This window comes from Zophobas morio, unplaced genomic scaffold, assembly GCF_036711695.1.
Source record: "Zophobas morio isolate AGI-343-1 ecotype UQ-CSIRO unplaced genomic scaffold, CSIRO_AGI_Zmor_V1 ptg000019l, whole genome shotgun sequence".
NCBI lineage: Eukaryota > Metazoa > Arthropoda > Insecta > Coleoptera > Tenebrionidae > Zophobas > Zophobas morio.
In genome coordinates, this window is record NW_026972124.1 from 1,504,016 (window position 1) to 1,518,413 (window position 14,398).

The 14,398-nt window shown below is 39.1% G+C and overlaps 5 protein-coding genes across 7 annotated transcripts; 3 read left to right on the forward strand and 2 right to left on the reverse strand.

The window, feature by feature from the left end:
- Positions 1-525: 525 nt before the first annotated feature.
- LOC135131127 (peroxidase-like) lies at positions 526-2,918 on the forward strand. The gene is made up of 9 exons (XM_064058686.1): positions 526-660; positions 740-1,065; positions 1,116-1,460; positions 1,510-1,852; positions 1,901-2,057; positions 2,105-2,275; positions 2,356-2,554; positions 2,633-2,738; positions 2,790-2,918. Exons 1-9 carry the CDS (start codon positions 554-556, stop codon positions 2,845-2,847), a joined length of 1,812 nt encoding a protein of 603 aa, XP_063914756.1. The 5' UTR covers positions 526-553; the 3' UTR covers positions 2,848-2,918.
- A 741-nt stretch (positions 2,919-3,659) lies between these two features.
- LOC135131202 (COP9 signalosome complex subunit 2) lies at positions 3,660-5,819 on the forward strand. The gene is made up of 7 exons (XM_064058799.1): positions 3,660-3,842; positions 3,968-4,162; positions 4,213-4,338; positions 4,388-4,730; positions 4,777-4,915; positions 4,963-5,295; positions 5,339-5,819. Exons 1-7 carry the CDS (start codon positions 3,789-3,791, stop codon positions 5,481-5,483), a joined length of 1,335 nt encoding a protein of 444 aa, XP_063914869.1. The 5' UTR covers positions 3,660-3,788; the 3' UTR covers positions 5,484-5,819.
- A 57-nt stretch (positions 5,820-5,876) lies between these two features.
- LOC135131130 (protein ABHD8-like) lies at positions 5,877-8,409 on the forward strand. 3 transcript variants are annotated; one of them, XM_064058696.1, is made up of 7 exons: positions 5,877-6,132; positions 6,182-6,649; positions 6,706-6,952; positions 7,033-7,283; positions 7,361-7,534; positions 7,655-7,865; positions 7,921-8,409. In XM_064058696.1, the coding sequence occupies exons 2-7, from the start codon at positions 6,270-6,272 to the stop codon at positions 8,032-8,034; spliced, it is 1,377 nt and encodes a 458-aa protein (XP_063914766.1). In that variant the 5' UTR covers positions 5,877-6,132; positions 6,182-6,269; the 3' UTR covers positions 8,035-8,409. The 3 variants fall into 3 exon arrangements, with proteins under 3 accessions (XP_063914766.1, XP_063914767.1, XP_063914769.1); XM_064058697.1 differs by having other exon boundaries at positions 6,186-6,649; XM_064058699.1 differs by having other exon boundaries at positions 6,229-6,649.
- LOC135131131 (electron transfer flavoprotein subunit alpha, mitochondrial) lies at positions 8,399-9,727 on the reverse strand. Its single transcript, XM_064058700.1, has 4 exons — positions 9,589-9,727; positions 9,119-9,536; positions 8,698-9,065; positions 8,399-8,645 (listed from the first exon to the last, which is right to left on the reverse strand). The coding sequence occupies exons 1-4, from the start codon at positions 9,622-9,624 to the stop codon at positions 8,466-8,468; spliced, it is 1,002 nt and encodes a 333-aa protein (XP_063914770.1). The 5' UTR covers positions 9,625-9,727; the 3' UTR covers positions 8,399-8,465.
- A 141-nt stretch (positions 9,728-9,868) lies between these two features.
- LOC135131126 (patj homolog) lies at positions 9,869-13,782 on the reverse strand. The gene is made up of 3 exons (XM_064058685.1): positions 12,758-13,782; positions 11,414-12,126; positions 9,869-11,231 (listed from the first exon to the last, which is right to left on the reverse strand). Exons 1-3 carry the CDS (start codon positions 13,496-13,498, stop codon positions 10,187-10,189), a joined length of 2,499 nt encoding a protein of 832 aa, XP_063914755.1. The 5' UTR covers positions 13,499-13,782; the 3' UTR covers positions 9,869-10,186.
- Between the last annotated feature and the right edge of the window lie 616 nt (positions 13,783-14,398).

The following is a 14,398-nucleotide window of genomic DNA, read 5'->3' on the forward strand; positions in this document are numbered from 1 at the left end:
GTAAACTTTATAAACCAAGATATGACCACACCTTTCTCGGGAAGGGATTACGTTCTGTACGATAAAAGATATTTCTCGAAATTAAAGTTCAAGTCTTTATAATCATAGTATTTTTTTTAATAAGTTGCTAAAAATCGATCAACTTCAAGCTTGAAGATAAATTGGCCTTTCGTTATCAAAAAAAAAAGATAAATCAAAAATATGCTGATGATGTTCCAAATATATTGCGCACTTTTGACATTTTTTGTCTATATTTCTACCAATAGTGAAAATTTTATCTAAGACATCCGGTATACCGATGAACGATCCAGAAAAAACTAAAATAAAAAAAAATCTGCTTCGGTTGTTTCATGTTTCTCATATAAATTTAAATATCGTTAGTCACCTATTTGCGCATATTGTGCAAAAACTTATCAAGTCTTTTTTTGTGAAATTTGAACTTAATATTCCACCTTTTACCAAGAAGGGAATTACATTAAGTAGATAAGATATACCTGCGTGAAACTATATAAAGAGCCACCTCTTTACATTAAGCATTGTCGTACCTGCAACGATGAGAGTACTACTAAGTGTATTGCTGTTAATTTTTTGCGCCGAGGCACTAGCTGCCAAAGCACCCGTTACTCCAGTCTATACAGTGGACAGAACTAAGAAAATCAGGTAAGTTGTATAAACCATTTTTTTTTTAATGGGTGGATTATTCCAAAACGTTGCACTTCTTTAGTTAATTGTTTTCCAGCGATCCAAAGTCTCTAGATACGTGTTTCCTAGACGTTGCCGATTGTGACCCAACCTACAAGTACAGATCGATCGATGGTTCTTGCAACAACCTCGACCACCCCACTTGGGGAATGCTTGGTTCGGCCTTCGTCCGACTTTTTGAACCCAGATACAGTGACGGAATCGAGCTCCCACCGGTAGCAGCAGACGGCTCCGAACTACCCGGTGCTAGAAAAATAGTCACTTCTATATTCGAAGACCACGATGTTCCAGATAGCGTGTCCTTAATTGTGGCCCAATGGGCCCAATTTATAGCCCACGATTTCGCTGTTGGCGTAAACAAAGGTAGCTTAAACACGTCGTGTGAAAATTTTAGCCCATTGATATTTTTCTAGAGACCACCGGAAACTGCTGCGAGGTCGACGATCCACTGGTTTGTCTACCGATTCCTGTTCCCGAAGACGATGCGTTCTATGCTCAGTTCAACACAACTTGTTTGGCGGTCACACGTACACAGACCACTGTTTGTGGCGACTGTGATCCAGATGGTCCTAAAATCCAGGTGAATGGAGTGACCCACGGACTTGATGGTTCTCAGGTTTACGGATCTGACGAAGAAACGGCTCAATCTTTGCGGGAACATGAAGGAGGAAGAATGTTGGTGAGAACTTTGTCAGATGGAAGGTGTTTCTTGCCATCGGAAGGTAGCTGCTTCAATTCGGATGTTTGTTATGTAGCAGGTACATGTGGAGTTGTGTCTAGGAGAAGAAAGGTAACTTTTGGTTGTAGGTGAAGCACGGGTTAATCAAAATACGCAACTAACCGTGTTACACACGATGTTAGTTAGAGCACATAATATAGTAGCAGATGCTCTAGCTGCTCTTCATCCTGAATGGGATGATGAGACTATTTATCAAGAAGCTAGAGCTATTGTTGTGGGAGCTTATCTTCACGTTACTTATGATGAATTCTTGCCGAATATTCTTAGCGAAGAGTTTATAGTTAAAAATGAACTAAAATCTAGAAGTAAAGGTTATCACAAATACGATCCGGAAGTTCCCAACATCGTGATCATAAGTTTTAGTAATCCAGCTTTCCGAATCTTCCATTCTGGCCTTCAGGGTATCATAGGGTAAATGGTATGCAAGTGGGAGATCAATTTTTTATTTTCTTCCTCTAGGTTGTACAGTTACCATCTGGATCCCACTAGCCACATCAATCTAACCGATTACATGAACTCTCCCGGAATTTTAGAAGAAGAAAACCACTTTGACGAGCTCATTCTTGGCGTGATAACGCAACCAATGCAAACTCTTGACTCATTCTATACGTCTCAGGTTCGACTATTTGTTATATAATTTTTCGCATAGTGACATCTCCATAGATTGAAGGAAAATTATTCCATATGAGCAGACCGTACGGCACTGATTTAAATGCCATCGATATACAAAGGGCAAGAGATCATGGTGTTCCCGGATATCCAACCGTTCTATACGGATGTACTGGTGTCGAAGTGAAAGATTTTGATGATTTGGCCGACCTGTGGCCCGCTGAAGTTGGTATTTTTTTTAAGTAAACTAACTCTATATGACAAATTGACATGACCTGACCTGATTCAATGGAATAAATTTTCAGAAAATCGAGTTGGTCCGGCAAATTTATACCTCAGTGGACGACATCGACTTATTTGTTGCCGCTAACTTTGAAAATAAACGTGAAGGCCATAGACTGAGCCCAGTTATGGAGTGTATAATTGGTGAACAATTTTATCGGTGGAAAAATGGCGATCGGTTCTGGTATGAAATAGAAGGACAACCGCATTCGTTCACCCCAGGTAACACAAAATTTAATACACCTAGTGACCTATGAAACTGGCAAATGCTGCTTGATCTTAATGTGTTGTTAATTGTAGAACAACTTGACGAAATTAGAAAACTTACACTCTCACGTGTGGTCTGTGACACCAGTGATTACATAGTGAATGTCACTGTAAATGCTTGGGCACCCCCTAGTGATAAGTAAGTTCCATTCAAGCACGAATAAGTAGTTTCTATTTTTCTTTATTTTAGCAATCCGATTGTCCCATGTGACGAAATTCCACGCATCGATTTTACGAAATGGCTTTAATTTGAAACCAGAGGCAAATATTTTACAAACTTGTTGTATTTTTGGTATTAATAATAAATATTTACGCTTTACCAGTAACTTTATTTGTACTTGTAAGAGTTCTGTGATTGTACAACACAGCACCACTTTTCAAAATGTCGACACACCAAAAATAGAGAATATTTTTCCTTTTTGAAAATGATGAAAATCGGTGTATCAAAAAATTAGAAACTATAATTGCATAAAGAAGTACCTCTATCACTGATTTCTACATTTTAATATATTTTTGCCAGTGAGTCAAATGTTGGTAACAAAAATGAGCAAGGTCTGTAGAGTCCTTTGATTAATTTAAAAATTTCCACATTTGATCTGAGTCTCGTGACTCTTTTTCTGTCCCATGTTTATTGTATAGGCAGCAGGGACGTAACCAGGGGGGGGGGCTGGGGGGGCTGGGGGGCACAGGCCACCCCAGCAAAACCCTGTGCCACTCCTGGTGGCCTCTTAAATTAATTTTAAGTTTAAAAAGTAAAGCAAATTCGAAATTTCAGATCAACAGTAAATTTTAGCCATGAGTAATCTTATGTTCTTATCTTGTAATATAACTCTTTGAGTAAAGCAATACTGCCGTGAACATTTTTGTCGATAACTTTTTTAAGCAATTAGCCGATACAACTGATATGACTTTTTTAAAGGCCTCCTTATTTGAAATTAGTGCTCAAGCTGGGCCCCTCCAAAATAAAAGGCTGGTTACGTGCCGGCGGTATTTTACTAATAACCCTTAAACGGAACTGTCGCTCCGCCTCTGTACTCCCGGTCGGAAATTCCATTTCTACGCCACTGTGCCGCTCAGCTGTCAAACAGTTTAAAATTGAACTTGTCACTAATCAGAGCAACATCTGGGCAAATTTGGCCCTTTTTACGCAAATAATCCTCAAAAATCACATTAGCCAACTATTAAAACCATGTCGGACGCAGAGGACGACTTCATGTGCGAAGATGAAGAAGATTACGGTCTGGTAAGCCGACCTAACCTCACAATTCTTTGAGACTAAACAAAATAATGCTACTATTTTTAAACGTTCATTATATTTATTAATAATTTATTACGGCGAGATGCATTTTCGGCTTTTTTTATTCGTAGGAGTACTCTGAAGACAGCAATTCAGAACCAGATGTTGATTTAGAGAACCAATATTATAACAGCAAATCTCTGAAGGAAGAGGAACCTAAGGCCGCTTTAGCATCTTTTCAGAAAGTTTTAGATTTAGAGAGTGGCGAGAAGGGGGAATGGGGGTTCAAAGCCCTCAAACAAATGATCAAAATCAATTTTAAACTGGTGAGAATTCAGCATTCGTAAGGCTGTTTTTGGAATTTGAATTTTTTAAGGGGAATTTTGAAGAAATGATGAGCCGCTATAAACAACTACTTACGTATATCAAAAGTGCGGTAACACGGAATCACAGTGAAAAATCGATCAACTCGATTCTGGACTACATTTCTACATCAAAAAATGTAAATACATTTTTTTGTAATTTTTTTATTATTATTAGCGCATTTGTAGATGGAATTGTTGCAAAACTTCTATGAAACTACGCTGGAAGCTCTCAAGGATGCTAAAAATGACAGACTTTGGTTCAAGACCAACACAAAACTAGGAAAATTGTATTATGATCGGGGTGATTTTAATAAGTTGGCTAAGATTCTCAAACAGCTGCACCAGTCGTGTCAGACCGACGACGGTGAAGATGATTTGAAAAAAGGAACTCAACTTCTTGAAATTTATGCCTTAGAAATCCAAATGTACACAGCACAAAAAAACAATAAGAAACTGAAAACTTTATATGAGCAGTCTTTACATATTAAATCAGCAATACCTCACCCTCTTATCATGGGTGTTATTAGAGGTAAATAAAACACTATTTTCTTCTCTTGATAACAACCTTGTTTAAGAGTGTGGTGGCAAAATGCACTTGAGAGAGGATGAATTTGAAAAAGCACACACGGACTTTTTCGAAGCGTTTAAAAATTATGACGAGTCTGGAAGTCCTAGAAGAACAACATGTTTAAAGTACCTCGTACTGGCTAATATGTATGAATTTAAAAAATTTTGGATTTGTATTATTTGTGATGTTGCAGGTTGATGAAGTCAGGGATAAATCCCTTTGACTCACAGGAGGCTAAACCATATAAAAATGATCCTGAAATTTTAGCAATGACTAATTTAGTTAATGCTTATCAAACCAACGATATCAATGAATTTGAGTCAATCTTAAAACAGAACAGACAGAATATCATGGATGATCCGTTTATTAGGGAACATATAGAAGATCTACTTCGTAACATTAGAACCCAAGTTTTAATAAAACTAATTAAGCCATATACTCGGATCCAGATTCCATTTATTTCAACTGAACTAAACATTGATGTTTCTGAAGTTGAGAATCTTTTAGTTTCGTGCATTTTAGATAAGTAAGTATTGATTTTCTGTGAGAACGTATTTATTGGTTTTTAGTACTATTGAGGGTCGTATTGATCAAGTCAATCAAGTTCTTTTCCTGGAGAGAGCTGCTGTGAATATGGCTAGATATAACGCTTTGGATCGATGGACGAATCAACTAAACACTCTCCACTTATCAATAATTAACAAAATGGCTTAACAATTTCATTTTTCGTTTGCCGTTTTAAGTTAGCTGAGTTCTTTCATGTTTTTGACTTGTCTTGAATTAATTTTTCCATTGTGAAAACTTTCAGTGATTTTTTTACATGCATCAATAAAAAAGAAATGTTCTAGTTATAATTTGTATAAAATGTGATACTTTTGTCAATATGCGGTATCACTAGTTTGAATTAGTTGTATTTATTAATTTTCAAAAGGTGTACATGCTTTCTCAAACCCGATAGTGGCAACAGTTGTAAATTTTTTTGTATTGTGTAGATTGTAATTAATTGATTACATTTGTCATAACTTAATAAAGACTTTGGTAATTCAAAAATAGTTTTTATTGAAATTCGCGCCCTAGTGACAGACGATGCTACAAACCGTTTGACAAAATCCCCAACGCGCAACTTTCACAAATCGTGTTGTTTATTGTTTAAACATACAACGTTTCGTGTTTTATCCACGTTTAACAACAATGTGCGAAAATGAATCGTGGTAAATAATCAAATCGCCCTTAAAAACACCGAAATGCCGAAATTCGCACTCCCACCACTCCACGACAAAAAAAAGCAAACAAGAAATTTATTTAAATTAAGCTTAACACATGAACAATTCTAACGGACTAATCCACTTCAAACGACCAATTCGTAAGTATTTGAGTCACTAATCAACCCATAAACCCATTTTTAATGTCAGGAAGTGTAGAAAGTTCATCACCAATTGACCCATGTAAATGAATGTAGGCCGTGTTTTAAACAAGAAAATGGGTGTAACATAAGACGAAATGACCGACGAACAGTTTGCAGCAGACTCCAGCAGCTGTTTCCCCAAAGTATTCGACTCCTGGCAGCAAATTTTGTCCAGTTTGAATCTCAGACATCCTGTGTACCCCCTCGATCCCATAGCGCCTGAAAACAGCGAGTTCTTCATAGTCGATGCGAAAATACGGATCAGAGTTATACATGTAGGACCAGACAGTGTCCACAAAGTTAGATACAGCTTGGAGCAGGGATCAAAGAGAAGTTCGCTGTCAGAGGAGTACTGGTTTACAAAATGGAACAAACCGCTGAAAATCGGGTGTAATTGTTCATTCAGAAGGTCTTTCAGACTCTCGACTTTATCAAGTCACTCGAATCGATTGAAAGGCGAGGAAAACAAGGAGAGGTAGTTTTTACAAATGATTGCGCATGTACTACTTATTTATTTATTTTTCTCTCTAGTATTTCAAGTTTTGACGCAGTTCCAAAACGTATTGTCAACGTTGAGACATTTGTTGAAAGAATAATCCAAGAAACGATTTTTGAAGCATTTCAGGAATATTGTGTTTTGAGAAGTCAAGGGAAAGGAGTTGTGAATTTAGGATACCAAAAAATAGACGACGAGGACGTCGTTTTACGAAAAAAACCTCTTCCAGTGAGCAAACAACCAACAAAGACGCACTGTTTGCACAAAAAACACGTTCAAAAAGTAAGTTGAAAAATTTTGAATCGTGGTAGACTATGACTGCGTCAAATCACGGCATTCTTGATTTTTTCATTTTATTGTAGAGACCATTCATTCTTTTGCTGCATGGAATTGGCAACTCTGCAGATGTATGGTGGTCTATCATACATAGTTTAGTTAATAAAGGCTATGAGGTCATTGCCCCTGACATGTTAGGACACGGCTACAGCTCAGCTCCGAATAAAGCCAATTCGTACACATTTCATAATTTGTTAATTCACACCATTACCATTTTTGACCATTACACTGCCTCAGACGATAAAAGAAAATGTATTGTAATAGGACATTCTTACGGGTACTTTTTATCATTTTTTTTTTATTAATCAAAAGTAACGTTATTTATTTTTACGTAAATGTGTTCGTTTTTTGCAGATGCAGCTTAGCGACAGCTCTATATAGACATAGGGCATCTCAAATTTCCCAGTTAATTTTAATCAGTGGAGGAGGACCCACCCCCTTGGCCGCTCCCGTGAAAAATAATGAAATTTCACCATTCGGATGTGTGCATACGTTATTCAAACCATTATTATTTTGTGGCTTGAAAAGGTAATTCGAGCACGCCCACTCACATGGTTCAAAATGGCGACTTGCTATTAGTGGTTCAAACCACGCCCACTCACGTGGTTCGAAATAACGACTTGCCGCATTTCACGATTTATATTTCAGGAGTTTTTTGTTTTCATCTCGTGGCAAACACTTCAGTATCTGTGATCCCGAATCTGCTATACCTCCCCAAATCGTCGAGTATCTGTCAATGGGTCAAAACTGGCCCGAGGGAGATGCGGCTTTTCATAGACGAATTCTTGTGCCAACGCTGTTGGTTCATGGGTTGCAAGATAAACATATAACGCTTGTGCAGCAGTGCGAAATGGAAAGGGTAAAGAAAAGATTCCTTTTTCTTTTTTTCGTCTTGGTTTATGAGGGTGTTGCAGACCATCCCGAGGGCGTTCCTAGAACTTATCCCAAACGCCGGACACATGTCGATGTTAGAGACTCCAGAACATCTAGGTCACATGATTCTGTGTTTCATTGAAACTTGGAGTTAATGTTGAAATATTTTTGGACAAGTTTACCTGTAGTAAAGTAGGCTTAGCCACCGTTGTCAAAACTTACCCTCCCCGGATCTATTTTTTTATATATTTATTAGTAACTTATTGTTAGTGTTTGTTGTTTATAAGAAAATACTTGACTATTTGATGTTGATAATCATTAATACTCTTTACGTGACAGATACCTATTTTGGTGCGCATGTATACGTACACCTTACCCGTCAAGGACATTCGCCACCTGTAACCAAAAAACCCAAATTACAAATTAACGCTTTCGGTGTACTTTTTAACACGTGATATTCAACCATGGAATAACAATCCGTCCAAACCGCGGGTACCCTGTTAACACTTCAAATAAATGTTTTAAACGTACTTAACAAGTTTTATTTCAAAAATACCAACTTTATAAAAATAGTTTTCATCTCGACTTAAGTCAGTTTACTGGTTAATTCTGGAACGGCCTTAAAAAGGTCAGCTACCAGCCCATAATCGGCGACCTGGAAAATTGGAGCTTCTGGGTCTTTATTAATAGCGACAATCGTCTTGCTGTCCTTCATCCCCGCTAAATGTTGGATCGCACCAGAAATACCAACTGCGATGTACAAATCCTAGCACATTAAAAATAAATATACACGGATTAAAAAAAAAAGATGGCCTTACCGGAGCGACGATTTTTCCAGTCTGTCCAACCTGAAGGTCGTTTGCCACAAAACCAGCGTCTACAGCAGCCCGAGAAGCCCCAACTGCCGCATTCAGCTTATCAGCAAGGTCATATAGCAACTTGAAATTGTCGCCAGACTTAAGACCCCTACCCCCACTAACCACTGACTTAGCGCTGGTCAGTTCAGGTCTGTCTGATTTACTCAACTGCTGACTTAAGAAAACGGTTAAGTCAGTAGCACACCCATCTGATGCGACTGTTTCGGTGTTCGCCGAACCCCCTTCCAGTGCATCAGCTTCAAAACTAGTCCCTCTAATAGTGAAGATTTTGATAGCATCATTCGCTGTAAGAGTTTGGATGGCATTCCCTGTGAAACAAAAAACGCTACAGCGAGCGAAGCGAGCCATTTCGACTAAATACCTGCGTAAATACTCCGCACGAAGGTATCAGGTGCTTTAATACCAATAACATCTGAGATTGGAGAAACGTCAAGCTTTGCGGCGACCCTTGGAAGTAAAGCTTTGCCGAAAGCGGAAGCCCCAGCCACGATATGTGTGTAATTGAACTGTTTTTGGGTTGCAAGGATTAAAGGGGTGATGCTTTCGGCTGTAAAACCCTTGAAAGCGTCGCTTTCGGCGACAAGAACTTTCGAAAGACCATTGGCTTTGGAAAGAGCTTCAGCAGCTGGACCACATTTTGTTCCTGCTACTAAAACGGAAACTTCTCCTCCTAGTTTTTTCGCCGCAGTTAAGGCGTTTTGCGTAATTGGTAATAGTCCTTTATTGTCGTGTTCTGCGATGACCAAGGTACTTTGTAGCCTCTTTAAATGGTTGGTGAACTAGAAACAGAGAAATTCGGGTTTTTGGTTTTTTAACTAATGAAAGACCCACCTGTGAGGTGAACTGACGAGAACACGGGGAAAACATTTTCGTTAAATGAGTAAAACTCGACTTATGGTTGTTTCTAAGTTAAATTGGCTTGTCAAAGTACACCGTTCAAAGTACAACTTTTGACTTTTGTTTAGTGGAATGAGGAACGAAGTTGGCTATATTGGTTACGTGCTAAGGATTACCAACCTAAAGTTATTGATTTATTGTCGGGACGAACAGCGGCGACTCGTCTTCTTCAGTATACGTTCGTGCACGCGCGCGCTCAATCAAAACGACCACGTATTCAACAATAGCTTTATTCATAATATTGTCTAATAAATGTAAAATTACATAGAAATCAACCGAACGGTGAAAATATGAGTATCACGGTGGACTAATAACAAGTAATAAAATAGAGCGTCAATAAATATAACGGATCTCGATTAAGTACAACTAAAAGCAACTCAATATCACAAACATCAGATCAACTCCTGACTTCCTATATAATTTTGTTATAAAAATTTAGAAACAAGAGATATTGTCTACTCCCGATTTAAAAGTGATCATCTTTTAGACGAGGATTAGACGATATAATTCGATCGATCGTATCACTTATGTGTTATTCTAGATTTACTTTAGAATTAGTTGTAACAAATCGGTTTTGATCCACATCTACTAATGAACTGTGAGCAACTGTGTCTGGAATCGGCAGGGGTTTAGCTACTCCGATGCGAACGATTCCCTTTGGAGCACCCTTAAGAGCTTGAACGGCTTGGTCTAAAGAGGCGTTTTCTAGAACAGTATCATTGACAAATAATAAGCGATCACCAGGTATTAACCGGCCGTCTAATTGAGCTACCCCACCAGGTACTAAGCTTCTAATAACAATGACTGTATCGTTCGGATCGATGGGATCCTGGTAATCTAAAATAGAAAATCCTAAACCTCTTTCCCCTTTTACTAACTCTATAATCTGCGGTTCTGAACTCCACATTGCTAACCCCGTGAGAGGTTCTAAAGATCTGGATTTCATTTTATTGAAAGAACTATCGGAGTTGACTGCGGCGATGCTACTAGCTAAAGATCCGTCGGACTTCGCTTTAACCAACCTATCGGAAGCCGGCAACAGATTGTGTAAACTTCTATTCAGCGCCGCTCTTTCCGAAAACGTCGAATCTTCAGGAGGGCGTTGGTCGAATAAATTAACTGGACTCCTCCCGCAAACCATACATACGTTAATCGGAAGCTCTTTTAATATAGAGACAACTTCGTGGTGATTCATTCCTAAGAGTTTGTGGCCGTTCACTTCTAGCAGCTCATCGCCTGATCTGAGGGTTCCGTTCTTACCCACCGGTCCTTCAGGCAAAATCGATCTGATATAATGGTGAGGCCTTACTTCTTGTCCATCCTCAACGTCAACAGTACCTTCGAGACTTATCCCTAATCCGCCTTTCTCGCCAAACTTTGTCAATTCAGCAACGACAATTTCTGTTTCAGGGCCCATTACTTTCTGCCACTTTTTCTTAATTTCTTCTTCGCTCAGCAACGCCGGTTTGTCAGGAGAATTCTTTGCATATCCGCAAAATATCTCATTTTTTGCCTCAACCGGTTCCTCGGTATTGTCATCGTTACGAATAAAATTCCCATCTTCTCCTTTAGGATATCTGAAATTTATATACATGATACTTTTAATAACAACACAGTTTACTACATCCAGACACCTTCATTAGTACATTAGGTAGTGTTAGTGATTAGTAAAGACTAGACAAAGGACAAAGGTTTAACGATTGAGAAAAGCAACTAAGGGGATTTAGCACTTAAAAAATTCCACGTATTCATCTATTACCGTGGCACTTCGGTCGGACTTGATGGCGTTGGTGGTTTTATTTCGCTAGCTGCTATTGCTTGTTGAAGCTGTTCATACTTTGGCCCATGTAAATATCTCTCCAAACACAATTTAACAACGTTTCCACAATTTCGTAAAACTTCTACAGCTTGAAGATTCGTATATCCTTGCAATGACTGCCCATCCACTTCCACGATCCGATCGTTCACTTTAATTCTTCCGCTTACGTCCGCTGCACTCCCCTTACTCACGCTCTTCACGAAAATCCCCGACAACTCCTCCTTCTCGCACACGTAGCCCGCGATCGTAATCCCCAATCCCTTCACGTCTTTCTTCAGCTCGACGACGAACTTCTCCATCTCGGGCATCTTCACCGCCATGTCCAGATTCAGAAGCGGCAAAGACGGAGACGCCGGAACTCTAGACAATCCCGTGTAACTTTTCGATTGGTCAAATTGGTACAGATCCGTTATTTGATCCATCGCCTTGTGAAAAATCGGGGGATATTTGTGCTGAATCAAATAACGATCTAACTCTACCGAATCGTTAAGCAGTCTTGTAGGCACAAGCGGAGCTGATGATCCTAAATACTTATATTCTGGTGAACTAATATCGACTGGTCTTGCTACTACTAGTCGCACGTGTGTTCCCGATTGTCGTAAAACGGTAGCCACCTGCTCGGATCCCATCTCGTGCAAGTTCACATCACCGATCTACAAAACACACAACATTTGGAATTTGCCAAGTACGATTATCGACATGACGGGACTCGCCACAAGCGACCCGAAGACAACCGGGGTTGCCACCTCTCGGCTTCGGCTTAATCATGTACAAACCACGGTTGAATTTACTGAGATCTAGGAGATATTAATTAGTCTGTTTGCCTCAACCATATAAGATTAAATACCACCGAAATGCGCTGTACTGATTAGACCAAAAGAGGAAGAAACTACTACCATCTACGAATTTTCATTGATCCTTCCGAATTAAAAATTCTGGTGTCGCCCCGCCAACAAACCAAGTACTTTTGCAGAGTCTGCCGTCTCGACGGTACCGTAATATTTTACTCAGCTTGAGTTCGCAAACCTCTGAAATTTCGCGTTTGTCGGCGGGGCGTCGCACAAACGTACGATTTCAATCTGCGGGGTGTGGCAACCCCGGATAATAAGTTTCTTTGATGTTTCTGTGACGAATGTAACGGACAAAACAACACAAAGGGCATAAAGAGTTGGTTCATTTCGTTTTGATATGTCCGGGAGTGTTAAGAAGAGGGGAATCGTTGCGGCCCCGAAACGAGGGGAGGTTTTTGGCCGTCGGGCAAACATTTTTGGAGCGCGGTTTTACCTGTAAAATGTGGTCTCCGCTTTGCAGTCGGCCATCTCTATCTGCGACCCCTCCTGGCAAAATAGTTTTGACGACGACCCCCATGTTTCTCATGCCTACAATCCCAAATCCCAGCCCCGTTCCGTCATTGATAAGGTCGATGCTTTCGACTTGAGACCATTCGCTGCTAAGCAAACTGTCTGAGCCCGTTTTAGAGGCATCACTTCCAATTGATGGTGACCTGTGTATGACGTCATCATCGCTGGCAGTGAACCCTTGGTTGTTTTGCAACAAGCGCAAAGTTTCTTGGTTGCAAATATTGCCGTTCAGCGTTTTACTATTAAGAAGTATCATTTTATTGTCTGTGGTGTTGAAAGGGTGTACGTGAGGCGAGCCTGGAGAGATAGGCGCTGAGGGAACTCTCTGCTCGTCAAAATCTCTGGACGTTGGATAATCGTCCGCGTAATCTGGGTCGTACAGTTCACCAGAAGGGGGTACATTCAGTACTAACTCTCCAGATGCCGTGATATCAAAGTCTACGGGTAATATAGAGGGGTGCTGACCTAATTGCTGGTTCAATTCGCTCAAGGAATCCTGAACCGTTACAACGCTTCTAAAAACGGGATTTTCGAGCACGGATATCAATAAACATAAATCCTGATATGTGTTAACTTGTAATTTCGGATCGCTCAGATCATCTACCGTTTGTTTGATATCTTCTAATAGTTGCAGGGCACTCGATATATCGGCATTCAAATGCATTATCGACAATTTGCTTTTACCAAGTAAAGAATGTTAAAAGAAAAACAAAATTTAAGTAAGTACACGAACACACCCTCAACTAACTTCACAACTCTCGTAGAAAAAACAAATTAAGGAATTAATGAAACGTCAACTGTCACTTCGCTGCAGGAGTGCCAATTCTATTGGAAAGCATCGGCATGCACTAGCCAGTGGCGTATCGACAGGGGGTTAAGTGGACATTTTCCGCGTGGTTAAATGCATTTAAAATTCAACCACAAATCAATTATTAATGCGTCGAAATTCACATTAAAGGTGACATACGCGCACACGCGTTATTTCGCACTGTAATGACGTAGGGAACAATGAAAAACCTTTTTCTACTCCTAGTTTATTGTATTTACTTAGTATACACAGTTATCTTACAGAAAGATTACATAATAAAATAAAAAGAAACTGTAATAAATATCTATTATTTTTACAAAACAAAATATTTATCAAATACGAACGAACCAAAAATAAACACGTAAATAAGAAATGGAAATTACTTAAAAAATATGTAGACTAGCACTGAAACTAAGGCGGCTACATGATGGGAATTTGACATAATGCGAATGGATGATTTCGTTTCGAAGAAAATACATTTATCACAAGGCACGCGTGTATGAAAATATATTAACATGAACTGATATGGATATGGACTTAATTATCTTTTGTGTCAAAGTTACTATTTGTACCAAAATGTGCTTATTATTTAAAAAAATATGAAAAAAATATATATATCACATTTACTTATAACATAGAATACTGTTCGACTCACGTAAATAGATCATCTGCGTAGTGATAAATATTTTCTCCTTGTGGTTTTTGAAATAAATGCAATGAGATTTTGATTAACGCTAAAATGCAATAATCTAAAGA